The 27,675-nt window shown below is 35.6% G+C and overlaps 4 protein-coding genes across 5 annotated transcripts; 2 read left to right on the top strand and 2 right to left on the bottom strand.

Moving 5' to 3' along the window:
* Positions 1-3,328: 3,328 nt before the first annotated feature.
* LOC131021532 (peroxidase 51-like) lies at positions 3,329-6,293 on the bottom strand. Its single transcript, XM_057950761.1, is given in 5 exon segments — positions 3,329-3,500; positions 3,502-3,872; positions 5,126-5,291; positions 5,376-5,576; positions 5,855-6,293. Coding segments are annotated over 5 exon segments (966 nt in total). The 5' UTR covers positions 6,047-6,293; the 3' UTR covers positions 3,329-3,464.
* A 1,884-nt stretch (positions 6,294-8,177) lies between these two features.
* On the top strand, positions 8,178-9,045 carry LOC131023410 (uncharacterized). The gene is made up of 2 exons (XM_057952951.1): positions 8,178-8,535; positions 8,642-9,045. The coding sequence occupies exons 1-2, from the start codon at positions 8,178-8,180 to the stop codon at positions 9,043-9,045; spliced, it is 762 nt and encodes a 253-aa protein (XP_057808934.1).
* A 1,079-nt stretch (positions 9,046-10,124) lies between these two features.
* On the top strand, positions 10,125-10,571 carry LOC131023409 (uncharacterized). Its single transcript, XM_057952949.1, has one exon. The coding sequence runs from the start codon at positions 10,125-10,127 to the stop codon at positions 10,569-10,571; it is 447 nt and encodes a 148-aa protein (XP_057808932.1).
* Positions 10,572-18,415: 7,844 nt separating this feature from the next.
* On the bottom strand, positions 18,416-23,250 carry LOC131021531 (uncharacterized). Of its 2 annotated transcripts, none has more exons than XM_057950759.1 (9): positions 22,906-23,250; positions 22,652-22,796; positions 21,805-21,973; positions 21,465-21,723; positions 21,240-21,328; positions 20,335-20,517; positions 20,156-20,241; positions 19,931-20,015; positions 18,416-19,075 (listed from the first exon to the last, which is right to left on the bottom strand). In XM_057950759.1, exons 1-9 carry the CDS (start codon positions 23,093-23,095, stop codon positions 18,944-18,946), a joined length of 1,338 nt encoding a protein of 445 aa, XP_057806742.1. In that variant the 5' UTR covers positions 23,096-23,250; the 3' UTR covers positions 18,416-18,943. The 2 variants fall into 2 exon arrangements, with proteins under 2 accessions (XP_057806742.1, XP_057806743.1); XM_057950760.1 differs by having other exon boundaries at positions 22,652-22,788; positions 22,906-23,249.
* Between the last annotated feature and the right edge of the window lie 4,425 nt (positions 23,251-27,675).

The raw sequence follows: 27,675 nt of genomic DNA, 5'->3' as shown, positions 1-27,675 counted from the left end.
GGCGTCGATGGTGGTGGTGGTTGTTCGGGTATGCGATCCAACAGTGAGGAAGAAGGCGGAGGATGGCGGAATCGTCGAGTTCGAAGCTCGCGGATCGTTGATTCTAGTTTCAGATCTCCTCTTCTCCTTTTCATTTCTTGAAATTTTTGCAAGATTTGGGGTGGTGGTGGTGCTCCGGTCAGAAGATTTTTGGTGGTGCTAGTGATGGTGGAGGATGGCGTGGTGGTGGTGGTGCTCCGGCGCCGGCGACGGCGAGTTGCATGCGATGGTGGTGGTGGTGGTTGTTGGCAGATTTACTAATTAAACCATTAAGATAAACAAAAGTCATTTAAAAATATGGACCACTTAATTAACTCATAACAATACATTTCTTAATCTCCGTGCCGAAAAGAATGTGGCCAACTTTCTTGGGACGGAGGGAGTACCAATTATTGGCTTTCAAGGCTTCGGCATCTCATTATGTTGCTTCTTTGTCCGCAGGTGCAAATAGTTATTATCTGACCTTTTGATGTGACTAACGATTTGGGCGACCAATATATTTCTCCCTCCGTCCCATTTTAATTGGAACATTTACCTTTTTTGTTTGTCACACTTCAATCGACACTTTCCAAAAATAGCTAGTATGTAGTCCCTACCTTCTCTACAAACATTAAACAAATGGTCCACACTCATTTACACACCCAACTCTTTATTCTTAATCTCCGTGCCCAAAGTAAAAGTGTCAATTGAAGTGGGACGGAGAGAGTATTTAGTTAATATATTAAAATAATTATTTTCATATTGTTGATGAGATAAAGAATAGATATAGCATGTTTTACTTAAAGTACGGACTTGCCTTTATTCATATAAATTAGCGTTAATTAATTCATGATTAAATATCTTCGTGGCTATAAATTGTATGCAAATTAAGAAACAATAGGGCCGAATGGCCCTATTCAACATACAACATCAAATTTTGTCCACCATTTGAAAAAACATAAATTTTGGCCATTTTTTGTATGTCATGACTATTCTACCATTCTCTCTCTCTCCTCTCTCTTTCTCATCTCCCTCTCTCTCTCTCCCCAGCGACTCCTCTCTCTTTCTCATCTCCCTCTCTCTGCTCCAGCGGCTCCTCTCTCTTTCTCATCTCCCCATCTCTCTCTCTCTCCAGCGGTTGCGCGGCAGCGGCGCCGAGCTTGGAGAATTCGTCGGAGCTCTTGCGGCGGTGGTGGAGGAGATACTCCCTCTCTCTCTCTTTAGCGGCTGCTGCTCTCTCCTCTCTCTTTCTCATCTCCCTCTCTCTCTCTCCAGCGCGCCGCCTGGGCAGAATTCGTCGGAGTAGAGGATGAGGCGGCAACGGCAGATCTGGTCTAATGAGGCGGCGGCGATGGATCTGATCTGATCTGATCGTTGCGCCGCCTCCTCCATCGGCAAATCTGATCTCCGCCTCCTTCGATTTCAGTCATGGCAAATCTGATCTGATCTGTGCAGCTCCGCCTCCTTCGATTTCAGCCATGGCAGATCTGATCTGATCTGTGTGCTGCACGTATGGCATTTATGGCACTATTAGTTCCATAAGTGCCATAAGTGCACACTTCCCCCTAGGGTTTAGATATTCCATTTAGGGTTTATATAGATTATCCATTTGAGGTTTAGATGTTCCATTTAGGGTTTAGATGTTCCATTTAGGATTTAAATGATGTTGTACGTTGTTTATGTATTTGTGCTGCACGAATGACACTTATGGCACTATTAGTGTCATAAGTGCTCAAAATGATTATTTTACTTGGTTTTATTTTGGATTTTCGTTGGCACTTATGGCACTATTAGTGCCATAAGTGCCATAAGTGCCAACGAAAATCCAAAATAAAACCAAAGTAAAATCTTGGCACTTATGGCACTAATAGTGCCATAAGTGCCTAACCCGACCCGGCACGCGACCCGCGTGCCTGATCCTACCCGGTCCGCCTCATTAAGGGTAAAAACGTCCAAATCAATAAAAATGGCCAAAATTTGTGTTTTTTCAATGTGTGGCCATAAATTGTGTTTTATGCTTCATTTTGGCTACTTCAAAATTTTACTCCCAAATTAAATAGAGTCAATTCACGTAAGAAGCTTTTTAAGTATAAATTGTAAATAAAATAAGGTTACTTTACAACTAACAAGTATTTTTATTTTGGATTACTCAATAAGTAAAATTAGGTCAATTTACGATTAAAAAGTTTCATAACTGTAAATTATACTATAATAAAGTCAATTCATGACTAAGGAGCTTCATATTTGTCAATTATTATAATAAGAATAAAATTATAAAACTAACTCTTCTCTTACCTTTTTTTATTTTAGTAATTATTTTTTATCGTAATAATTATAGAATGACTATTTTATTAATTAACTAAATATTATTAGCCTTTATATCGCTTATTCGGAGAATATATTACTCTAGCAAGTGCGAAATTGGAGAGAGGTTTGCATGAATTATATACGCAAAAAAGAACGTGCAAAACATCTTCAAGTCTGGCGTCTAAACAGTATTTCTTTGTTGCGAAAAGTATTACGTCAATTTTGGCAGTTGTGGAATATTAATTAAACAGGAAATTGGAAAATTGGTAACATGAGTTGGAAGTGACATTTTTGGATGGTTTTGCAAGAATGAGTCTTCTCTCGATATGATGTTCATCTGCTCTGTTTTTTACATAATGTTAATGGAGTTAATTCCCCCGTCAATCCCCTGATTAAATTCTCCAAAACTATTGTATTATGGCATCAAACAAATAGTATAGTCTTGGCTTTGTATCTTGCATGTTGCCGATTGTTTTGGAAACAATAGGTTTTCTTAGTATGCTTTTTTTTTTGTTTCGGCGTGAATTTTTTGAAATTACATTTGCTGCCAAACAAAATTTACCCCGGCTTCCCCTATACATTTCATTATTATTTCTCAATACTGCATTTTTTGGAATTCGAGTTCCCTCTGAAATGGCGATAGTATTGACGAATAACATTAATTTTCATAAACGTAAATTTATATAAATCCTTGTTCTTTTAATCTGATGGCGAACTCTAATGTTTCTTAAAAAAAATTATGAATACATTCTAAGTTTTTGTATTGTTGGACTTTGAGGGCTACTCATCTTAAGAAATATTGTTTGATAAGGTAAATTTACCGTATTTAGTTCAATAATTTCGATTGTCATGTATATTTTGGACTTTTTGGTTTCCGTGTGTGTCCCTGGTTGCACGTAGATTTGTTTAGTCGCCTGATTAAACTGTTATTTTGTTTTTATTATAGAAACAAAGTAACTCATTCTTTGATAAGAAGAAATATATACTTTGAAGCTCTCATGTATTTTGGCGCGGTGAGATATGTTATTCACTCCAAACTCAATAACTCAACTCATACGTTTCGGAGTTGACTCATCTTTACATTTGGAAGCCCGCCAATAATTAACGGCATTTACAAATTTATTACGAGAGACAGCATATCAGTTAAACCTTCCACAATCAAATCGGATATTCCCGGTTTTTTCCGGTTTTAACTCCGACCCGGCCCAGCTTCGTGATGGCCTGGATGAAAGCAGCGTTGAGAGCTTGAGGATTTGATGCCCATGTGGAAACGGTATTTTTGGACCTGGAATCCGTGAACAGAACTTGATCCGATGTGAACAAGCCTTTGCCTTGTACAAGGTTTTTGAAGTAGGCGTTGTCGAAGGTCCGAGGAGTGGTCGGGTCCATATTGATGGCTACTCTCGGATCCACGTTCCTCGGGCACATCCCCTGAAGTTGGGTCGCGTATTCCGCATTAAGGGTCGGGTCAACCGGGTTCTGTTTGCTGAAATTGTATATCCGGTTCGCGAATCTATCGCAGTGCGAGAATCCTACTGTGTGGGCAGCTGCAATCAAAATGGTCGTTACATGTTTTACTTCAATTATGTTATCATTATTTTAATTTAATTAGGACGAATAAATTATCCAATCAGCATGTATGTGTGTATCCAGAAACTTTTCTCCAAGGGGCCCAACTCATAATAATTTTTAAAAAATCATAGGATAATAGAAATTAAGGATAATGTTAATTATACAATCATAATATCATTAATAGTACTCATAACTAAAGAAATGAGTCTCATCATGACATTTATTTGAAATGTAGTATTAACATTGAATATAAATGTAGTAAAAGATTAGTGTATTGATTGAGTATTTATAATGACAGTTTTTTTAAAGTGTCACAAATTTAGTGTAGTAATAGGCAAATTTTCTAGTAGTGTAGTACTCGTAACTAAAGCTTAATATTCGTATTCCGAAGAACCAAAAATGATCTCTAGTAGTATAATAGTACTACGTTATCAAGGAGTTAAAACTTATATCATGATAGAATCTAATAATTTAATTAACTATAAATAACTAAACAAACAGTATATTAATTAACTACAAAGATCAACATAAAAAATAAATTATACATATGTAAATTTAGAAAATTAGTTAACAAAGTCAAATATTGATTTTCATTACAAATCCACCATATATGATTCTAAAACTATATTCAATCATAGGATGAGAAATAAATATATCATCTCAAACGACATTAGCGAAACCAACTAAACTTTAAGAAATAAAGAATTACTAACAATTATGAGAAGAGAAAAAGAAATACAAGAAAAATGAAGATTTATAAATATATGGAGAATAGTTGACTTAAAACTTGTGAGTTGGGGGACTCTATTTTTTGTGTTTCATATAACGATATGACAACAGAAGCAGCCGCTGCTTGTGTTATTCTTATAATCAAATAAAATCTTTAGGTATTTCTTTAGAGGCATACAAATAAAAACAATTTTGACCAATTCAAGTTAGAAACAACTCTTAATCGTTCTGTATTTGTTATGGGTGTTTTGTGGGGGCAAGAATGACGAAATCTAATAATTCATAATTTGTTCATTTCATAGCGCCATCGTATATATAATGTCGTCTGTAAGATCGATAATTATTAATTAACCAACCCAACCCCTCTCAATCTAATTTGTTTATTAAAATTTCTATATGATCTCCTATGTTTTAGCCCTATGTCATATATGCATAATGTATATTCCACGTAAAAATTTACAAACAAACAATACAATATGCAAGGAAGCAGAAAATGAACCTGAGAGAGCAATCATGTCAGTTTGCGAGAGGCCATTGGAAGCAAACATTTTATTAAGCTGATCCAAACCGAAACTAGGCTTTGGCAGATTCCCCTCCACACTAGCTGACGTTGAACTCAACCCATCCAGCCTCCCCAATTCCACAGGATACGTGGGCCCACCAGCCTATATATATATATATATATATATCTCAATTAAATTAACAAGCTAGGAAATGAAATTAAAAAGGATATATTAATTGATTCGAACCAGGACGATTGCGTCGCGCGTTGCCAATGCAAGAATATCTGCGCAAGAAACCTTGTTCTTGCACCTCGACACAGCATCCACAGCTGCTTTAGCTTTGATCACCGTATCAAATCCATCGCCGGCCAGCGATAAGTTATCGGGGTGGTCCTTCTCCGCCGTATTCCCCGCCGTCGACGCCACTATCACCGACGCATCACACCCCTACGCACGCAAATTCTTTATATATATGTACTTCAAAATTCAAACTATATATATCTGTTTTCCCCGAATTTGTTCTAGTCTTACCAAATCAAACTTGGAGGGCGTGTTTAAGAGCTAAGAAGCTTGACAAGTGTTTAATCAAATAAGCTTTCAAAAGGCTTATAAGTTTTGAAAACAAGCTCCATCAGCATATAAACTCACCAAAAAATAAGTTGCTTATTTCTTCATAATCTTATAAATTAACAACAACTATGGGTTGTAATTTTGAATATATTTACCGAAACGAAGCAATCATGGAAGAAGAGACGTATAGTTGCCGGGACAGTGACGAAGGTCTGGCTGAACTTAACAGAGACGGCTTTTTTCACAATGTTCTCCACGTCAGGGCACACGTTAGCATAGAAGTTCTGACTCAGTTGCGCCGAGGCTGTTCCCGACAACAAAATCATCAAAATAATAAACCCACACATATTGCTGTCACAAAATTGATGCTGTATATATACCTCGAAAACCTAGCTTCCTAACTTAGTGTTGTTGTTGCTGGGAAGTCAGATATATATAGCTAGCTCTAAGATATTATTACTATAAGAGAGAGAGAGTTTTATAATCCTCTTCGTAGTTGGGGAGAGTATCGCGAGGTCCTACAGAGAAGAAAGCATATGCATTATCCTGACTATAACGTGAGGGCAAAACGTTGAATAGTCTATGGTGTGGAAGAAAGCTATTTCCAAATAAAGATCTCTAATTTTATACTTCTTCCATCCCATCAAAATAGTATTATTCTATTTTCACACAATTTAAGAAATTATATAGTATTTAATGTTCTTTATAAATACTATAGAATAGTGTGGGTGTGTTTGATTTGAGGTATAAGGAATGCATAACCTACGTTTACCACCTTATACTTCGTTTGCTTTGATGTATGAAAAAATCCGAGTAAGTTGTATAATTTTTCGGACAACTCCTTATCCCTTGAGAAATGGATAATTTTATACCTAAGAAATGGTGGTATAATTTTATACCACTTTATAAGTACACAAAATTAAATCTCTTGTACACCTGGGTTGACCCGTACCCAGATCCTGACCCACATGCTAATTCAAACTTGCATCCTCACTCAAATCGTGTAAATGACACTATTCAGTTATACAAATAACACTGCTTATAATTGACACTGTTTAATTATATAAATGACACTGTAACATTTTAAAATGTTATAGTGTCATTTTCAATCTTATAATGTTGTTTAAAATATTATAATGTCATTTACAATCTTATAGTGTCAATTACAGCAAATGTCATTTATATTTATTAATAGTGTCAATTATACATAGTGTCATTTACAATGTTATAGTGTCATTTATATAACCGAATAGTGTCATTTACACAATTTGAGTAAGATGCGGGCTTGCACCATGTTATGATCTGGGTACGGGTCAACCCAGGTATACCCAAAACCACCTCTTATAAGTATTGGATAAATATATTATCCTTCAAACTAAACAAGATGTAAAAAATGTGATCCTCACTTTAAGTAATAAATTTATACCTCATTATATTATCACTCCATTTAGAGGGATAAAAGCAAACACACCCTATGTGTATACGATTATTTTATTTTGTCCTCACTCATTGCACCATATATTATTTTCACAAATAATAAATAGCTATTTAAAACAATTATAGTTAAGAAAGTTGATTATACTATGAGACAATATTTAAAAACAAATAGAGATATAATTTTGTGGAAGGATTGAAGAAATAAATAAGAAGGTTAAAACTGTAATGTCCAGTATTCGGCTTCAACTGATATATATTCTCGTGTATAATGCATGTTTATGCTAAAACACGAAATGAAATAATTAAAGAATGTGAGAGAGAAGCTTTGGAGAGGCAGTGTTTGTTTCTTTGTCGTACGTGTTGGCTGCTATAAGCTCTCGTGGTTGACTAGTAATAATTTAGTGCAAGCGTAGGATGTGACAACGTTGTCCCAACACATGCATTAAGATGATTAATGACAAGGATAGGTGAAATTTCGAATCGCAAGGGACCATTCACAACAATTGGCAAAAAAAGAAAATGCAAAGTCATTGAAATTGCTCGACCGAGCAATCACCCTTCTCTCTCTTTATCATGTGTTGCCACATGTCAAAATATAATTGGTGTATTAATTATTATGATAAATAAAATTTAATAATGATTTTTCTGTATAAAAAATATATCAAAATTTTTAGTATTATTTTTAGATCTATAAATAAAACCCAATTTCAACATATTTTCACACACAAACCAAATCTCTCTCTTTCTTCATTTCACATTTCGTTGATTTTTTTTCTCACAAATTTGTTTTCATTTTAAGTTATGGATCCAAATCATCCCAATTATTTTTATCCAAATTCTCAAAATGATCAAAATTCCCAAGATTATCCTAACCCTCAAGATTCTGCAAATTTTTCATCTTATCCGACTCCTCATTTTTTTCCAAATTTTGAAAATCCACCAAATTCTCAATTTTATCAATCTCAATTTTCTCCAAATCTATGTCAGATTCCTACATCTCAAAGAATTTCCACATGTGAAAATGTCTCCCGTAATTTGTTTATGGGTGTTCAACGCCCAAACAAAAATCAGAAAGGGGCAAAAAATGTAGCTTGGTGTGTGAAAGAAGATGTAGCCCTTATGTCATCTTGGATATATGCTAGCGAAGATAGCGTTCGAGGAAAAAATCAAAAGGGGGAATCGCTTTGGTCACGTGTTCATAAATTGTATCACAACACTCAAGCAGAAAATCCGAATGAGCTCAACGAACAAAACATTGAATCGATGAAAGGTCGCTGGAAACGTCTTAACGAAAATGTAAACAAATGGGTTGCTGCTTGCAGGGAAGCAAACGCTCGAAGAATGAGTGGGATGAGCGACTACGATGTTGAGAAAAAAGCTCAGTCTATTTACGAAGCAGGTGGAAGCAAGTTTCTAGACTTGGTTTGTATTTAATGAAGTTATGAGTAAACATCCCAAGTGGAATGTTCATGATACCACCCCTATTTTTTGCCGTCAAAGTGAAGATGTTGATGACCAACAAAGTGGTGGCAGTTCGAAAAGATCAAAGACTTCGGAAGATGGGGGATTTTCTATCCCTTCTAATCCAGAAACTCCAACATCTGAACAGTCAACTGTGACTCGTCCCATTGGAAGAGATAAGGCAAAAACGAAAGAAAAATGTAAGGTCTCGCAATCTGAATCTACTCATGAATCTGCTGTTGTTGCAGAAATTCGTGCAATGAGACTCACTAGCGATGCCGAAGCTGAGTTAATAAAAACTCGAATCGATCTAGAGCGCGAGAAGTTGCAAAGAAACACAATGAAGATGAAAGAAAAAATGTTGCTTCAATTGTTGTCGAAAGAGCACTTATCTCCAGAAGACGAAGAGATGAAACGCCAACTAATTAAAATTGTGTTTGGAAAGTGAATGTATTTTAATCATGTGCTTTCTATGTAATTTTAGTTTATGTACTTTTTTTTTTTTTATCATTAAAATTTTTTTTTATTGAGAGACAAAGAAAGGCACCAGGGATGCCAATCAAAACACGAAGGAAAGATTGAAACCCTTTGAACACCACAAGGTGAAAGGAATTCCCAACTCCAAAACTTTGTAAACCTCATTCCAACTCCAAAGTCTACCCTTAATCTGTAAAACAATTCTCTCAATATCCCAGATCTTACCCTGAAAACGGCTCTCGTTTCTTTTTTCCCATAACGTCCAAACCGTTCCCACCCACAACGCATTGAGCAATCTCCTTCCTTTCTTCCTTTTGGTAGCAGAAATGAAGGAAGTGAAATGTTGAAGGGTACCTCTAGGATTTGCCGTTTTGATGTGTAACCATTGGAAAATTTGATTCCATACCGCCGCTGCTTTCGGGCAGTGAAGAATCAGATGTTCCGTCGTCTCCTCTCCAGCAACACAGGCATTGCACCATCTCTCCTCCCAGCTGATCTGAATTTGTTGTCTTCTCAAATTGTCACAGGTTGCCAATCGATTTCTAAGGCATCTCCACGCCGTCACCTTGGCTTTGTGCGGCGTTGGGAGATGCAGAAGTGAAATTGTGTTATGTACTTGTTTTATGTTTAAGTAATGAAGAAGTGTATTTCATCTAATGTTGAATAGCATTAGATCAGTTTAGCTTCCCAAAGCATTTAGTCTATTCTGACAAAGCATTTGTCCAATTCACATGCATACTGACACAACATTATTTCCAAGTCAGATGCATACTGACACTACATTATTCACAATTCACATGCATACTGACACTACATTATTTCCAATTCACATGCATACTGACATTACATTATTTCCAATTCACATGCATATGTCATTTTTGACAGACTACATCACATGAAACCGTATCAATTCAAATCTAGCTATCTTATCCAACATTTTAGTATGTATTCTATAAATTCCAGATGAAACACATCTAAATAAAACACAAAAATCTCACTCTTTGCTCAAGTACACCTATATCCTATTATTTTCCCATTTCTCATACAAATATGTTTGTCAATGAAAACTCTTCAGTTGATTCAGACTCAAGTTCTGATGTTTCCCATTCCAACGAACTTGATGAATGGGAAGAACGAGTTTATCAACAAAATCGTCAATTTGATAACATCATCCTGAATATGATCCTAAATAATCATAATCTGATTGTAGTACATCAAATTCCAACAGCCAACGGGAGATATTGTGATAGGGAACGTGATTTTGGTGCAGAGCGTTTGATCAACGACTACTTCAGCGACACCCCAACGTATACTCCAGAGCTCTTTCGGCGGAGATTTCGCATGCAGAAATCACTATTCATTCGAATAGTGGAAGCTGTTACTACTAATGATGTGTTTTTTCAACAGAGACGAGATGCCACCGGCATAGTAGGTCTTTCATCATTGCAGAAATGTACTGGAGCCATGAGGGTGTTGGCGTATGGGACATCTTCCTAAAGCATTTGTCCAATATACTGGGAGAAGTGGAAAGCCAACGATCATTTTGGAAGCCGTTGCTTCATACGACTTGTGGATATGGCATGCGTTCTTTGGAATACCAGGTTCGTGCAATGATATTAATGTACTCCATCGATCTCCTGTTTTTAATGATGTCTTAGAAGGTCGAGCACCAAAGGTTAATTACGTAGTGAACGGTCGTCATTATGATAGGGCATATTATTTAACTGATGGTATATACCCTTCATGGGCTGTATTTGTCAAGTCAATTACTTCCCCACAGATACGCAAATACAAGTTGTTCGCTCAACACTAAGAGTCTGTTCGAAAAGATGTTGAGCGAGCATTTGGAGTTCTACAAGCTCGATTTGCATTTCTACGACGCCCATGTCTTGTTTGGGACAAAGTTTTGATGGGAAAAATTATGATGGTTTGTATCATCATGCATAATATGATAGTCAAGGATGAACGAGATACCTACCAAAATCATTATGATCCAACAGAATTTTTTGGATACACCTACAAGAGTACAAACAGAAGATGGCGAACATTTCCACTATTCTACTGAACGTATTGCGAGCTTGTCTGCTTATATGACTAATAGAGATCAACTTCGCAATAGAGAAGCTCATATGACTCTTCAAGATGATTTGATTGAGAACATATGGAAAAAATTTGGCACTGACAATTAAATATGTAATTTGCATTTTCTAATTGTATTTTTAAATTTCACGTATTGTACTTTGATATATTTAATTTCAGTTGTGTGTTTAATTCTTGTAATCTTCCTTTGTGATTGAGTTAAATGTCAATTATAATATATGACAATGTTTAATTATAATATAATTGCAAATTAAAAAAAATTATTTTATTTATTAAATATAATAAATAAATATTTAATTTTAATTTATATTTTATTTTAGATATTAAAATATTTAAAAATAAAGTGAAAAGAAAAAATATGTAGGTTGGGTTGGTGTCACCATTGGGAGTAAAAATTATGTTAGGTTGTGGGTTGTGTAGGTGGATGAAAGAGAAATGAATATTTTATTAAAAAGTGGAGTAAAGTTGGGTTGGGTGAGTGTCAAGGCTAAATAAATGCAAATAATTCTACACAAAGATCAAGACAAAAGTCGAACCCACAAAAAAAGCAAAGATAAGGTGAAGCCTAGTCGGTCAAAGTCAATTGGCAAGCAAGAGAAGTGCTTCAGCTGTAAAATAAAGATATGCACCCGTAAGCAATTGTTTCAGTCGTAAGATTTGTTATGCACCCGTAAGCACAAGCGAGTACTCGTCAGCCTGATCGACTGACCATGGACGTAGGAACGTGTTTCCGAACCACGTAAAAATCTTGTGTCTCTTACAAGCTAGCCTTCAGTTTTCAATTCTGTTTTCTGCTCTCAATCACCCTATACTGAAAATTGTTAACTTAGAAAGAGAAACCTTAAAATTCATAACTTATCGCACTGAAGGCTTTTACTGTACACTTTGCTTCCGCATCTGTGTGAGACTTCTTGCTTGTGATTTACAAATGTTTTTTCAAGATTTTACTTCAAAATATGGTCCAAATATTTCTCGAAAACAAACTGTTAGGAGTACCGGGTCTTCTTCTTATGGATTTGACACTAGTACTCAAGCGGGTCAAATGCTTCAAAAAAATTTCGCCAACAAAGGTCATAGTAGTAGTCAAACACAATTTTCTGAATTAGAAGAATACCTTATTGAGCCAAAGGCAGGGTAATTGCTTAATGCAGGGCCAAAAGACGTGGACCTGTTGAATTGGTGGTCAATTAAGCAAGGCCAATACCCCATCCTTGCATCATGGCGAAAGAAATCTTTTCCGTCTCCGCATCAACTGTAGCGGTCGAGCAAGCTTTTAGCGAAACGGGATACATGCTCGATGAACGAAGATCCCAAATGGCACCGCATAATCTTAAAGCCCAATTATTACTCAAAGATCATACATTAGTCGAAGCAAGAGAGCAAGAAAATAAATTGGATGATTTGTTCGTAGAGTACCCCATATCCACGACCGAAGGCGACACCACCGATGCAAGCGAGTCATCTCGACAAATTGAAGGCGAAGACTTTGACGATGACTTCGACTTCGACATGTAGAAGACTTCATGATTATGCGGTGTCACCAAAGGTAAGACGAAGGTAAGAGAACTACGTGGACTTTGATTCCTTTGGAATACGTAGGCAACTTAATTATAACTTAAATGTTATAACATCTCAACAAATTGAAGGCAAAGACTTTGACGATGACTTCAACTTCGACATGTAGAAGACTTCATGGTTATGCGGTGTCACCAAAGGTAAGACGAAGGTAAGAGAACTATGTGGACTTTGATTCCTTTGGGATACGTAGGCAACTTAATTATAACTTAAATGTTATAATTAAGCTCAAGTCCTATTTCCTTTATTTCTTTTTTTCCCCAAATTGCAAGTTGTAAATTAAGAGTTGTAATTTTATTTTAGCATCCAAAAGTTGTAATTTGTAAATTATATTAATAAGAGTTGTTATGTGCAACTTTGTAGCTTAAATTATATTTGTAAGAATTGTAATTTATATAAGTTCAATATTCAAATAAAGTAATTATATATGCAATTTACATTTTGTTGTGTCTTTTATTTTATTAAAGCATATTTTATTTAATTAAAACATATCTCATTTAATTAAAGCATATTTTATTTGAATACAAAAAAAAAAGCATATTCCACGGGTCCCGTGTTCGGAACCGTGGAACACCTCTAAGGAATATGTATGTTTAGAAGAATATATTAATTAATTAGATATTAAACTACTGTAAAAATATTTTAATTAATTACATTACCTTATATAAAATCTATTTGATATATTTGGAACTCTTTTTAGAATTCTGAAACAGATAAATATCATATATCATCTAACTACTTAACTAGATAAATGAAAAAAAAAAAATGGACCTAAGGCTTTCACTAATATAGAGATATTAATACATCAATATATTATTTTTAATTTATTGAGTTTTTTTTTAATTTCAGAAATTCTAATTTTAAATAAACTTATAATGTGCAAAAATAAATAAAAGATACTAATATTTAAATTAAATAAATACATGTATCTATCAATTCATTGTGGCTGATATTACTGGAGATCATAATGATAAACACGCTGAAGATGATTCAATAATAGGTTCATATTACAATAATAGATTTATATTTTAACAATTATTAATTTATAATATAAACAAGACCAATATATTTATAAAGGGATTCTCTAAAAAAAATATTTTATTAAAATTAATTATTTTTTTAAACTGACCTAAGTCAGGACCAAAGAAATTTATTAGTTTATAAAGTATTACTTTTAAGATGTTTTATTATAATTATAGAAGCAAATAGACTAAATTGCTAATTAAAAATTTAAATATAACAAATATTATATGTATATGTATATATATTACTTTGATCAAAATAAATTATATTGATTATGCGTACAATGTACACTTTCATTACGATAAAAAGAGATTACAATTTTTTATTTTGAATATGATAGTAACAGTTTTTGGGGCCACTTTGCGCCCTACACCATTAGCATATGTAGTGTTTCCATGGGCTAACCGGAACCGCCAACAGCCTCAGGGTGGTTCAAGTTCAAGATTTTTCGATCCGTGGCCCGACGGTTCGGCCCAAAAATCGGCGATTCGGGCGCGGCAGGCGAGGTGGCAGGGGGGCAGGCGAGGCTAAAACCGTCGGTTTTGGGCAGTTGACTGGCGGTTTCCGCCCAATACCGATGGTTTCAGCCGAATTTTGATTTTTTTTTTCAAATTCAAATTCAAGTCGACGGGAGCCCAAACGATGAATTCACCGAGTCCGATAGATCCGACGTCAAGGCATTCGACTAAGTAAGTTAATGTAAGAGAACTACGTGGACTTTGATTCTTCATTATTCAATGAAGATACGAGCTCGGGCCCTTAATTCTTTTTTTTTTCCCTTGTAAAGAAACCTTTTATTTTCGAATTAGTATGGTGAATTAGTTATTTAGTTAGTAGTATTACTTAGTTTACTTATTAAATATTGTTTCCTTGTAATATTTTTTTTTGGACATAGATAGAATTCAATAAAGATATCAATTTTTATGCATTATTGATTGTCAATGTGTTAGAATTATTTTTCCTTTATTGTATTTCAAATTCAATATTTCAACACAAGTCATTTAATTTTTTTAAAAAAACATAAAAAAAATTATACAACTTATATTTTCAACACTTGAAAGTTATTATATTTCTAACACTTGTAAGTTACTTCAACATAAAAAATATTACAACTTATATTTTCAACACTTTTATGATTTTAAGTTATAAATTTCAAAAACACAACATATATTTATAAGTTATTATAGTATTATTTAAGTTGAATAATTTCAAAAATTTTAAAACTTGTAAAGTAAAAAAATTCGAAATTTCAACACAAAGAATACAAAAAAATATTTTTTTTTAAAGAAAGAAAATCGGAAACCGCCGGTTTTCGGCCCGGCCCGAAACCAGCGGTTTTGGGCCCAAAAACCGGCCCTTCAGCAGAACACCCAGGCCGGTTACGGTTCAGAATTTTTCCGACCCTGAACCGCCGATTCGGGCCCGGAACCGGCGGCAACCCTAAGCATATGCCTAGGGCTGAACCTGACTTAAAGACAATGCAAGTATTAGACGTTGGCATTTATTTTATTCGAACAACATCACCTCACTTATATTTACTTCAAATCCTAAGAATGAACTGTGCAAAAAAAAACGTGACATAGTTATAGTTTTAAGTATACAAAATTAAAAATAATTTAAAAGTGTTTTTTTTATATATTGTGTATATATACGTCCCCTTTGCAAATCGATCAGTTTGTTCTTTTATTTCCCTCTTAGCCTCAACATTCAATAAAACTAATTTGTTTATTACTTTTGTTTTTGATATCCAAATCCGTTTACTAGTAATAATAGTATACAAACACTTAAAATATATTATCTCAAATGCAATAATACTGGGAGTGACACCGCCATTTGATATTAGAATGATTCAATAATGGATCCTACACTTACAATACGAAAGGATTTACTTATGGTGTTAGGAAAAAGATTCTAACTAACTTAATTGCTCTTTGATAGAGATATAATAGGAGTTTTCTACTTTTGTAAAGATTGAATTATTTGCCTCTTTCAGCTGTCACAGTCTTATTTGTCCTGCACGATAGAAATTCATTTCGATTAGTATGATTTCACTGTATAATATATGTATATTAGTAAGGGTTAAGTATAGTTTGGTCGGTGTACCAGTTGTATAAATGGCCTGAAATATTGCAAAATAATTTCATCTTTGGGCACAAGTTACAAATATGGCTCGTGCCCATGTTTTTGGATTGAAAAGTCTGAGGTGGGACTGAATTTAATGTGGATATTTTGATTTTTTTTTATAAGTTATATGAAAAATATATTTTCTACTTAGTATGATGATGCCATTTTGATGTCTGAAACTACGATGATTTGATGCTCATGTGAAAATTTTATTTTAAAAAATACTACTCCCTCCGTCCCATTGATCTTGTCCCGTATTCCTTTTTTGTTTGTCCCATTGATCTTGTCTCATTTCTATAAATAACACTCCTACTTTATCACTTTATCATTTTCTCTCTCCTATTTTATCAATATCACCTTCTCTCTTTTCTCTCTCCTACTTTATCTACACACTTAACACTACTAATACTCTTCTTAATAATCGTGCCGAAATCAACAATGAGGAGGAGGGAGTATATCTTATTTTTGGACGTTAAAATGATGTCATCTTGATGCTCAAATAGAAAATATATTTTTCACGTAATTTACAAAGTAAATAAATATATCCACATCGAATATGGGACCTTCTACGTCAAAATTTTCGACATGAAAATATAGGCCCCGGTCATATATCCAACTCATGCTCAAAAGTTATGATATTTTTGCAATATTTCAAAGGTCCGACTATTTTTACAATCAACCAAAAGTAAGCCATAAACTATAATTAACTCATATTAATAATATACTATGTATTCTACAATAGGTACGGGATAAGACTCCACATAAACGTTTTTATCATAGAAGTGATCCTTGGTGCAACTGATTGCATGGTGCAGAGGTTGGTCTCCTACCTATTTATTTATTTATAATTCATTAATTAATTTATTTTTTAATTAAATTAATTAAAAATTCCTAATTGAAGATTAATAATTAAACCATAATTATAATTATTAACTAATTAAAGTTAATAAATCCTAATTATGATTAATTCATACTCAATAAATACTTAATAAGAATAAACTATTATCTAATGATTAATTAACTCTTAATGGCGGATGTGAGCTTCGTTCCTGACATTTCATGGACCCTAGATGTAAAATGTAAGAAAGAAATGCTCATTATTCTGGACACTCGTGAAGCTTGGAAAGAATAAAAGGAAACCAGCTGATGGTTCAAGGAGTAAATAATTAGATAGTTGCACTACTTCCCTACGCACATGGCTGAGCCGAGGCGAGCCCGGAGGATGTTCGCACAAGACAAGAGTCTTCATACATACCCCCTTCGTCCCATAATAGTCTACATTTCTTTTTATTTTGGGATGTCTCATAAAGATGCGTTTACATTGCATGATTGATTATATGTATGATTGAAATTTTTTATCTTCAATGGTAGGATTTCTCCAATCCACCCTTTCCATGTGATAAGAATCAAGCAAAACTAACTTGATAATATAAATAATCAAGGGCCTTGAGAATATTCCAAAGTTTCAATCCATCAAAGTAAACAAGGGATTAAGGGGGCGTTTACTTTGGAGAATTAGCCTTGATTGATAAAAATAGTAAGGCTATAATCTCTTGTTTACTTTGATAGACTGCAACTATGAGATATCCCAAGGCCCTTGATTATTTCTATCATTCAAATTAGTTTTGCCTTATTTTTATACCATGGAGAGGGTGGGATTAAAGATATTTTACTATTGAGGATAAAAATACTCAATCCTACATATAATCAATCATGCAAAGTAAACACCCCCTAACTTCACTATTTTTTATCTATCAAAACTAATCCTTCAAAATAAACACCCTCTAAGAATGTGCATTGTTATTTTTGGACACTACCGCACCACAAACCCTTTATTTTTAACCTTTATCAACATATTTACAACTTTATCATGCTCACCACGAATCCCTTAATTTTTTTTATCTCACTATCATAAAAGTGAACCACTTCTTTAACTCATAACACACTTACCTAACATTTATTAAAATTCATGTCACCAACAATTATGCACCATCTTATGCAACGGAACGGATAGAGTATCATATAAGCCACCTGTGTCTGTGCAAAGTAATTTGTAGCATGATAAGAGATTATATGACATTTTAATGTGCATTATGTCGTGGTTTTTCAGTTCAACGCAGTAATTTATGAAACGAATTTGTAGCAACAGTTGCCACTACAAAATGGTGCTCAATATTGTAGGAAGAAAAAATAATTGTGCACATTATGGTGTGTGCCTGTCATTTATACTTGTCGTTCACTACACAAAACTAGAGTTTACACAAGTTGGCAGTGATTTGCAGTTTTCTGTCTGAATTTCTATTATGTTTTTGGTTCGCTATTTCAGCTCAACAAAAACTCGATAAAACAAACATCTGCAGAAATGACTTTTTGTTGAACTACCTGCTGCTTCTACTCGCATATTTCACACAAATGATTATAACGGGCAGGCCATTTACTTTTCATTATTCATAAGATAAGATATATTATCCTCATTAGTCATTACCAGGGTTTTTTCCAAACTTACTCTATCAAGGGGATATATAAATATACCAAAATTAACTCAAATGATAGAAACTATCAAGGGCTTTAGAACATTCCAAGGACTATCCATCTTAATAAACAACGAATTAACCTATACTATTTTATCTATCTAGACTAATCCTCAAAAGCCTACCATGGTAATGTTCAGGACGACACACTTTGCCGAATAGAATCTGTGTTGGTTTAGCAAGTCCCAACCCAGAGACGTCAAGGCAATAAGGATGGAGACCAGAATATGATATTCATGGGCTAGCATGTGTGCAGAAAATCACTTCTTATAAAGAACGTGTGCGTGCAACTGATGAGTGCATCTAAGACTTACTCTTCCTGAAATTACCAAACCCCCCTTTTGCAGCGTTGATCCCCTGTTACCCTACCTTGGTTGGCGAAGACAAGATTCATGCAGTTATCACGACATGGCCACCACCCATCATCTCGAAAATCAGATATTTGATCATACACGAAACAAATCTTCAACTTCAGAAGATTGGTGGGTGAAAGAGATTCCGAGAAATGGATTGGTATCACAAGTTCCGTCTACTCTGCTGGAGTTGTTTTCCCCATTTTTTTAATGAAAACATGCAAGCAGCAGCTGAGAACAGCCCAAAAGCAGCAATTGAGGTAATAGTTGAATTTGCAATGTACTGATGACCTCTCTGCAATATCAACATGGTAGCAACAAATTAACGATAAATAGGATCTAAAAGGATGGTAATGAAAGAAGCTATGTGGTTTAGTTTATAGACTGCAAAAAAAAGGCAATCAAAAACCCCAAAATTTCACATGTGCATGAAAATATAGAGAGAGAGAGAGAGAGAGAGAGAGAGAGAGGTTCAATGGAGAATGCTATATATTTAGAGAATGGAGAATGCGTGCAAATAAGTCGAACAAGTCAATAATTTCTCCGAATAAATCAACGTTCCGTATGATTATGAACAAGCATTTTCGCCTGGGTTCAAATCCAAGGGGAGAGATTTTCACCATATTAAATAGACACGTCTGTTCATGAGTTATATTGGTTTATTCGTAGAATTTATTAATTTATTTGTTATTCTCCATTCTCTCAATATATAACATTATCCATGGAACAACACCACACACACACACACACACACACACACACAAGTTGTCAAGCCCTCAAGGCTCAAGGCCCAAAATCCTATGTGTTTTCACGCGTGCTTCATCAAGTACTGTAGATGCACAATCAACCAATTTTCAGTAAAGATGGTTTACAAATTACATAAAAGTTATTCCTCAACCTGTTATTTTTACATGTACAATATACCCTCCTAAGGCAAGTAAAGAAACTAAACACACCAGGCAATTTCAATAATTTTATCAATTTGCAATCTTTAGAATTCCTTCAGAAACAATTTTGTTAGTGCAATTTTGTATCCAAAGAGACAGGTTATGGTGGACAATAGTCACCTTTTCATAGTAGAAACATCATAAACCCATTGATTCTATTATGATTTATTGTTACAAATTGGAGATGTGGTAGTAGAATATACCAGGACCAGGAGAAACAAGATTGCTGCATTTGCTGGCACGAGAGATAAGCTCATCATTCCACCACGAATTTCATTTGGCACATACCTACACAGAGTAATTAGATGGATAAGATTGCAAACAGCACTTGTGATCATCTTCCTAGATCAAACACCAGGCACTAAAATAATCAATCACTGAAGATCAACATGGGGTTCCTAATTAAGTAGAAAGTAATGACAGCTTACATTGTTCTCACTCTGGCAAGAAATGGCAAAACCACGCCCAGACAAGTTTGAAATAAGCAGAGTAATGTTACAAGAAGCCCTATTTCCTGAAATAAGGTAAACCTTAAACCAGAATACTACGACAAGAAGATTAAACAAATTGATCCTCAGTTGTAAGAATGAGTGAGAAGTTGCACCACCTGATAATCATAGGCCACAACAGACAAAGCAAAGCCCATTATAGTGAATGCATATATTAGGTATTCCTCTGCCCGAAGCACTAATGGCACGTGAAAGAACCATGGGAATCCAGTGCTACCGAGCATCTTTGAACCAAGCAAACAAGGATATATCAATCCCAAAGAAACCTCCCTTCCATCGGCCTGGACCATAATACTGGTCAAACAAATTTCCAATTTTTTTTACGTAGTGAATATATTAAGAAACAATAGGAATCAAAAGAAAGTTTTTATGCAAATAAACCCTAGGTAATATTTACTTTGAACTACAAATACGATGGCTCAATTGTTGAAAAGAAAGGCTACCATCTGCCAACTCTCTGTGCATGTGCAAGCATTATAAGACACACACACACACACACACACATATATAAACAGAGAGAGATGGCAGTCCATAGTTAAACAAATATTCAGAAGGTTAACTCCAAATACTGAAACTAAGTATGTGTTCGCACTTCTACCTTCCAAAGTCATAATACCACAAATTTTCTGTCGGATGTGACAGTTTAAACATAATACAGTAATATCAAATGGTTTTTTATTTTTACTTTTGAGGACAGATATCAAATGGTTTCGGCAAAACCATGTGATGCAGATTCTCTCTCATTGGATCAGTATCTCATGTACTAAGCAAATACTTCTTTAAAATAAAAATCAAATATCTTCTCAAATTTCACGAATTTTTCTGGACACTAAACAATCTATTAGCACCATCTATCTTTTCCAGGACTCCAAATCCATAAGAAAAGAAAAGGAATCATAAATAAGCACAAAATTGGCAAAAACCATAAATTGCTTTCATAAAAGTGACATCACAGGCTAAAGAAAAAAAAACAGGGGACAAACCGATGCTTTCATAATCATACCACTATAGATGGGGCCCAAAGAATCCAAAATGCTGCAACAGAAAAATGCACGCAGGATTGTGCCCATGACAAGAGCCATATTCTTTTATCTGCAAAATGGAGAATACATTGTTACTCACTTGAAGATTTTCAAATTAGATGACTAGAAGAAAAACAGCCCACGCCAGTTGTTGAGCTAAAACCCAAACATAAACCATAAAAGAAAGTACTTGAATTCTGATATACCACTAATAACATGTCTGTGAAACGAAACACGATAATCCTTCAAAGCCGCTGTTTGAGGAGCTTCTTGCCAACCTCGAGTGACAAGACAAACAGCAAGAACAGCCAAAACTGCAGCTCCAATCCACAAAGATTTTATATTTCTGATCACATTATCATCAATTAAATAATTTGCAAGTGCCTGGCTTCCAATGAAAGATGCAGACTCCAAGAAAGTCATCATCCAAAACATGTCATTCAGTACCTCTTGCCTCTGGCCAAGCTGCAAAACATTTGTATTGTCACCGCAAATTCAAATTCAATAACATAAAAATGATAGGCTTAAGAAAAACCATAGACCAACCTTGTCCTGCTCAACAACCATCCATGCCTCGAACCCGAAGGAAAATATTGATGATGCCAGTGAAAGAAAGATGCTTGTCAACCAAAAAGTAGAAGTTCCAAAGACCAGCTTCCATAAACTCACCAAAAGGTGTAGCAAGAAAAACAACAAGCACAGTTTCTTGTGACCTCTGCATAGACAAGATTTATATAACATTAACACCACCGTAGAAGGTAGTTACTTAAAGCAGTTCCAAAAATTTGTCATATTGTTTACAAAAGCAAACATATAAGGTAATCTTAAAAGGGTTAATTGCTTATAAAGAACTGAACTTTTATCAAATTCTCGTTTTGCATACAAACTTCAAAGTTTGGCGTGGTAATTACTGAACTATTGAATTAATCTATTTTGCTATCAATTAAGATTCCGGTCAAACTTACTGTTGACATGGCTAGCCGAGTAATTGACGTGACATAATCGTTCTCCCATGGTAATCAGTTGGCAGAAATGACATTGTTTCTTATGAAACATCGTTAATTATTTGGCTAGTCATGTCAGCAGGAATCCTGATTGGTAGGAAAATCATACTGAAACAATAGTTTGATAATTATCATGCCAAATTTTGAAGTTTGTATGTAAAGCCAAACTTTGATAAAAGTTCAGTAATTCATAGGCAGGTAATCCATTTAAAAATGTACAACTACAAAGAAAACTAGTATAGATTTCATTTCCTGCAAAATTTGACAACCTCTCTAGTACTAGCATGCTTCTGCATAGCAACAAAATTCCACAGAAAAACACACGCACACACACACAGCAAGAACACAACTTGGCATAACTATTGAGTCATATTATGCACCACACTCACAATAAATCAGATAGCACTCCCAGAAAGCTCCCGATAAACAGAGAGACCGCAAATCCAACGGAAAAAACTGTCAGTAATTGATCTTTACTGAATCCATAATACGCCAACTCGTATTCTCCAAACACAGCCCACAAACCCTGCATCACTTTTGACACACAACAATAAATTTGTCAGCCAAAGGGGGGAGGGGAACAAGAAGAAGCAGATTTAGCAAAAAATTAACCCCCGTTACAAAAGCACAAAATTAAAGTGACCTGAGGATATAGCGTAGAGGAGGAGAAATTTGCGCTGAAAACGGAGAAGAGAAGCGGAAGACGCGTGATCGAGCACATTTGTACTAGATTTGGCGGGCAAACAGAAAATTGAAACCACGCAGCAGATGAATAATAGTACATAAATCGATCTGTTTGGTTCCCAGATATCAGATTCAATAACAACTCCCATTTGATACACAGATTGTCTCACGACTGTTGATTGTTAAGTTCACCATAAACGGTGAACCCAGTCGAAAATCGTGGTGAACGAATTCGATTGAACCAAATCAAATTGAAAGCGATTAGCGAGCACAATTGAGCATAAGGTTCTTGACTGAAAAATGGTAAATATCATTTTAAACCTTAAATTAGATTCGTTTTCTCAAAAATACCCTAAATTATAATAAATGTTTTCTAAATTCTCAAATTATCAAATTTTTATTAGAAAACATCGCACGTCCATTTTTCGGTCCCCGAAATCGTGGTGTGGCTCGTCAGATGCCACTGTGTAATTTATATTTTATTTTTTATAATAATATGACATAAAACGATATCATTTAGCACCATATCATTTTAAAAAATAAAATCCACACTGAAATATGAATTATAATCTTGATTTTTCTACTTTTTCTTTATGAAAAAAATTCTTTTAATTAATAAAATCTAATTGAAATTAGTTCCCAAAACTCTCGTATTTGGAGAATCTTAACATAAATCCAAGGGCGGACGTATGCAGTGATCGGCTGTTGCACGAGAAGTTTATTTTGCAGTTAGTTCATGCTTTGCCAGGCTGTGGGCGTAGTTAACTTTACTTTCGTTTATGCTTGGAAAGACACTTTTGGCCGTAAGTACTGTTTTATTTTAGTAATTCAATTCAGCACTTTTTATTTATATTTTTATTTATGTCTTTTGCCTTTATTATTTATTTTATGTCTAACTAATTTAATATTCTGATTTGGGTGAGATAAGTTGAACATGAACACTTAACTCGAGAGGTCTAATTAGGGCATAATAACTGCATAAGTATATTCCCGATACACTAGGTTTGATTAAAATATGGTTTGGAAAACTTGGTTAATTAACTGATCACTAGTTAATTAGGGAGACTTGACCACAAGTAACCTCTGGGCAAAGGCGAAACGCCATCGACCTCCGAAGAGTACAACGAGTGTTGGAGCCGTGACTGTGGTGATACATTTCATACAATAGTCAAGTTGGGTCTATCTAAATCTAAATGCATCTTGGGCAAAACACTCTCAAGCGAGAGACCAACGTAGGGAGTGGTTGTTGACTAGGATAGGTAAATCCATTAGCTGATAACTTCTAAGGGGTTATATACTGAAAGGCTAGATTGGGCATAGGGCTGTTACGTGCGTGACGCGTGACAATTGGGGGTGCAGCTGTCTTTTGCCTATAATCAACTGGTATACGAGTGTAGTGAAATATATGTGAACCTATGACCGAGTGTCAAGTTCATGTTCAGTTCAAACAGATTGAACAAGCAAGGAAAGCTGCGAAGATGGCGTTTGTTCCTCCTCCCCTGCTCAACACCATCACACCACCAAGGCGAAAATGGCGAACTGATAGAGCCATCATAGAACAAGAAGTGCGAAGCATCAGTGAAATTTGGAGAATCACTAATTCAGACCTTTTTGCTCAGAGAAATAATGCCCTATATTAACACTACCAGGTTAAACCGAAAAGCTTCTAGGTTTGTTGTACAATCGCCTTAGGCAGAGAATCTGTTCATCTGCTAAGTGCAATGTACTCTGTACTCATCTCTTCTATTCCTGATATGTTTCGAAGCTATTTCTCTCTCAAATAATAATTTCTTCTTGTCTGAATTTTTATATGCTTCTTGCAATGTTCTGATGGATATTTCTCGTTGAGTTCTATCTTTTAGCTGGTGTCTTACTTACCTTATTAAGGGGGAACTCCTTAACTCTGTTCCTTGCCCTGGTTCACAGTCATCATTTTTGTTTGTGCCCTTGAATTTATCGTGTAAGGTTTTGTGATTTACATGCTTTTTTCACTCCTTTATCGCGTTATTCTTTAGTGTTTTGGGCGTGTCTTATTGAGTTGTTGAGTTGTCTATGGTTTAAATTGTATATTTTCTGTGGAATAGACTACTCGTCATTGCTCGTGTTGTTCTTACAGGTTTTGGACTCGAATTGGGATGATTTTGAGGATATAGAGAGAAGTAGATGAAGAGACGAGTCCGTAGGCAAAAACGGAGGTCAATTCGGACACCGAACGAGGAAGAACGAGTGTCGGGAAGTTTGCGGGTCGGAGCGCACGCGTCGGAGGTCGCGTGGTCCGGGCATGCGGCCGCATGCCACGGACGCGCGACGGAGCAGGAGGCGCTGGAGGGCCGCGCGGGCCAGCCACGCGGCCACGCGAGGTCACGCGGCCCAGCCATGCGGCCGCGCGAGCCGGCCACGCGTGTCGCCGAGTTTCCGCCCAAAAGTTCGTTTTTCAGCTGTATACGCGATTTTGGGGTATTTTTTAGTCCTACTTGACCTAGGGCATATAAATACTCCCCAAAAACTCATTCTCCAAACCTTTTGATCAACCTTATCATCAACCATCTATCATATTTTCTACATCTTTTGAGAGCTTTGAAGAGACGGAGAACATCATTGGAGCAAGATTGAAGAATCTCGATTTTACTACGGTGTTATTGTTGAATATTTTCCTGTTTTATTGAGATATTAATTTTTAGTCATATGTCTATGTGTGGCTAAAATCCATTTTTCCCAGGGTTTAGGGAGTAGACATGATTTGAATTTCTGACTGTTTGATTCAATTAATTGAGACTATTATTCATTTTTATGTTCTTGTTATAATTGTTTGCATTGATTGCCAATTTAGCATAATCATAGGTTTTAATTTGAGATCAGGAGATGATGATTATTACCTGAACTAAGAACATATAACACATTTATTTTAATTCTAAAGGGAATTGATAATTGTGAGGGCATTAATCCTAGGAACTTTTAGGAGTTACATGTTAGAAGTGTGATCCATGGATGATAGCCTTGCATGTAATCAACGGTTTGTATGCCACGGGAGTGGGTATGAACTAGCTTAGAGATTGTCTTAGGAATCATCTTATTAATAGAATTGAACATGTTAGTTAGGAGAATATGTTGAAACCTTTGCCTTGGGAAATCTTCTCTTATCTGTTACTCCGCGTTTTCATAGTTTGATTTATTTTCTTTCCAGTGTTTATTTATTTAATTTGTTTTCAAAATCAAAACTTTAAATTTCGTTTGTCCAGATAGAGTAGAATAATTTATGATAGAAATTGGTTAATTCAGTCTCTATGGATTCGACCTTGTCACTGCTATACACAATTGCACCCGTACACTTGCGGCGTGTTAAATAAAATAACGAACATTTTGGCATCATCAAAAAGGGGAAAATGTTGGGAAATGAAAAGATAAATCCAACCCTTATGTTTTGATGATACCAAAACCACTGATAGGCACACTCTAGCTAGAGATGGTATTAATACTCTTAACTGTTTGAGTCTCTTGAATAGCTAGACTGGATAGTGAATGCAATGATGACCGAAGATGTCATCTCACCTGAAGACTTGCTCGACTGAAGGCTGTGCACAAGTCCAGAACACACTAAGAGATGCAAACTCAACTGAAAGCTCCCAACTGAATAAAACTGCATCAGAAGCAATTGAGGAACCTACGAGTCATCGCATTCGCCTCAACTGAAGAATGGAAGGCCACGTGGATAACCTCAAAGACATGCTGCAATCTCTGATGAAGTCAGAGGCATTAACTTTAAAAGACGAAATTTCCTCTCTTGTGGAAAAGCCTACAGCATCCGTACCAAAAGACAAGATGATCATTTCTCCATCCATCAAAGAATAATGGAGACAGAGAACTTGAGAAAATTAAGAGGTTATCTAACAACGACAGGATTCGAAGAAGAGATCTCCACCAACGGATCTATTATTTAGAGCTGTCTATAAAAAGTTCAGGAGGACACCCCAAGGAGGTGGGGAGGTAGAGAGAGAAAATCCGATTCAATCATCAATGTAAAAGCTACATCGAAAGATCAATTCGAGCTCAACCTTCACAAGCATTGGATCGAAGAAGAGAGCAAACAGAGATCATATACTCAAAATGACTTATTACAAGAACTCTCTTAGAATCACTAGACAAACAATAGATATATCTTTAGCCTAGTTGATGATTAGTTGAGAGCATGTTCTCAGTAATTGTTTAGTCCTATTTTGTGATGATTAGATGGGTGTTTAGGTGTGCTATGAGTTTATAATTTTGGTTTAGTTCACTCAGTAATTGATTGATTTGAGCTTATGTGCTTATTTTGTTGTCTCACGATTGGATGCTCTAATTGATTAATTAGTGGAAAACTATGGAGTACGAATTTAGCTTGTTGGTCCTCAAAAGAATTATAGCTCATCTCGATAGGAGTTCGTAGGCGAAAACAGATTCAAAATCGGACTTGTAACGAAGAAGAACAGGCCGAAAAACAAACATCGCGCAGTGTAGTCCGCGGGTGGCAACCCCGCGGGCGCGCCAACGCTCCCAGCGCTCGATGGCTATTCTCCACGCTCGAGGGCACTCCGCCATCGCCCGATCACCCTCTCCCCAGCGGCCGAGGCCCAACTCCCTCGTCGAGCTTCTCTTTCTCCCCGCGTCGTGGCCCTTCACGCATCGCCCGTGCACAATTTTCCTCGACCGAACACTCAAGTCCCTCGGCTAACAATCCTTCCTCCCTCGGCCG

This window comes from Salvia miltiorrhiza, chromosome 4 (assembly GCF_028751815.1).
Source record: "Salvia miltiorrhiza cultivar Shanhuang (shh) chromosome 4, IMPLAD_Smil_shh, whole genome shotgun sequence".
NCBI lineage: Eukaryota > Viridiplantae > Streptophyta > Magnoliopsida > Lamiales > Lamiaceae > Salvia > Salvia miltiorrhiza.
The sequence above is the reverse complement of the archived record's forward strand: the minus strand, read 5'-3'. Positions and strand labels throughout refer to the sequence as shown.

Bases quoted from the DNA above. Each gene is read 5' to 3' on its own strand.
- LOC131023410 (XM_057952951.1), top strand. From the start codon at position 8,178: ATGGGTGTTCAACGCCCAAACAAAAATCAGAAAGGGGCAAAAAATGTA. The intron at 8,536-8,641 runs GTGGAAGCAAGT...GTCAAAGTGAAG, and splicing joins TCAGTCTATTTACGAAGCAG to ATGTTGATGACCAACAAAGT.
- LOC131023409 (XM_057952949.1), top strand. From the start codon at position 10,125: ATGTTTGTCAATGAAAACTCTTCAGTTGATTCAGACTCAAGTTCTGAT.
- LOC131021531 (XM_057950759.1), bottom strand. From the start codon at position 23,095: ATGGGAGTTGTTATTGAATCTGATATCTGGGAACCAAACAGATCGATT. The intron at 21,974-22,651 runs GTGAGTGTGGTG...TTGTCTATGCAG, and splicing joins GGAGTGCTATCTGATTTATT to AGGTCACAAGAAACTGTGCT. The intron at 19,076-19,930 runs GTATATTCTACT...TTGATATTGCAG, and splicing joins TCTTGTTTCTCCTGGTCCTG to AGAGGTCATCAGTACATTGC.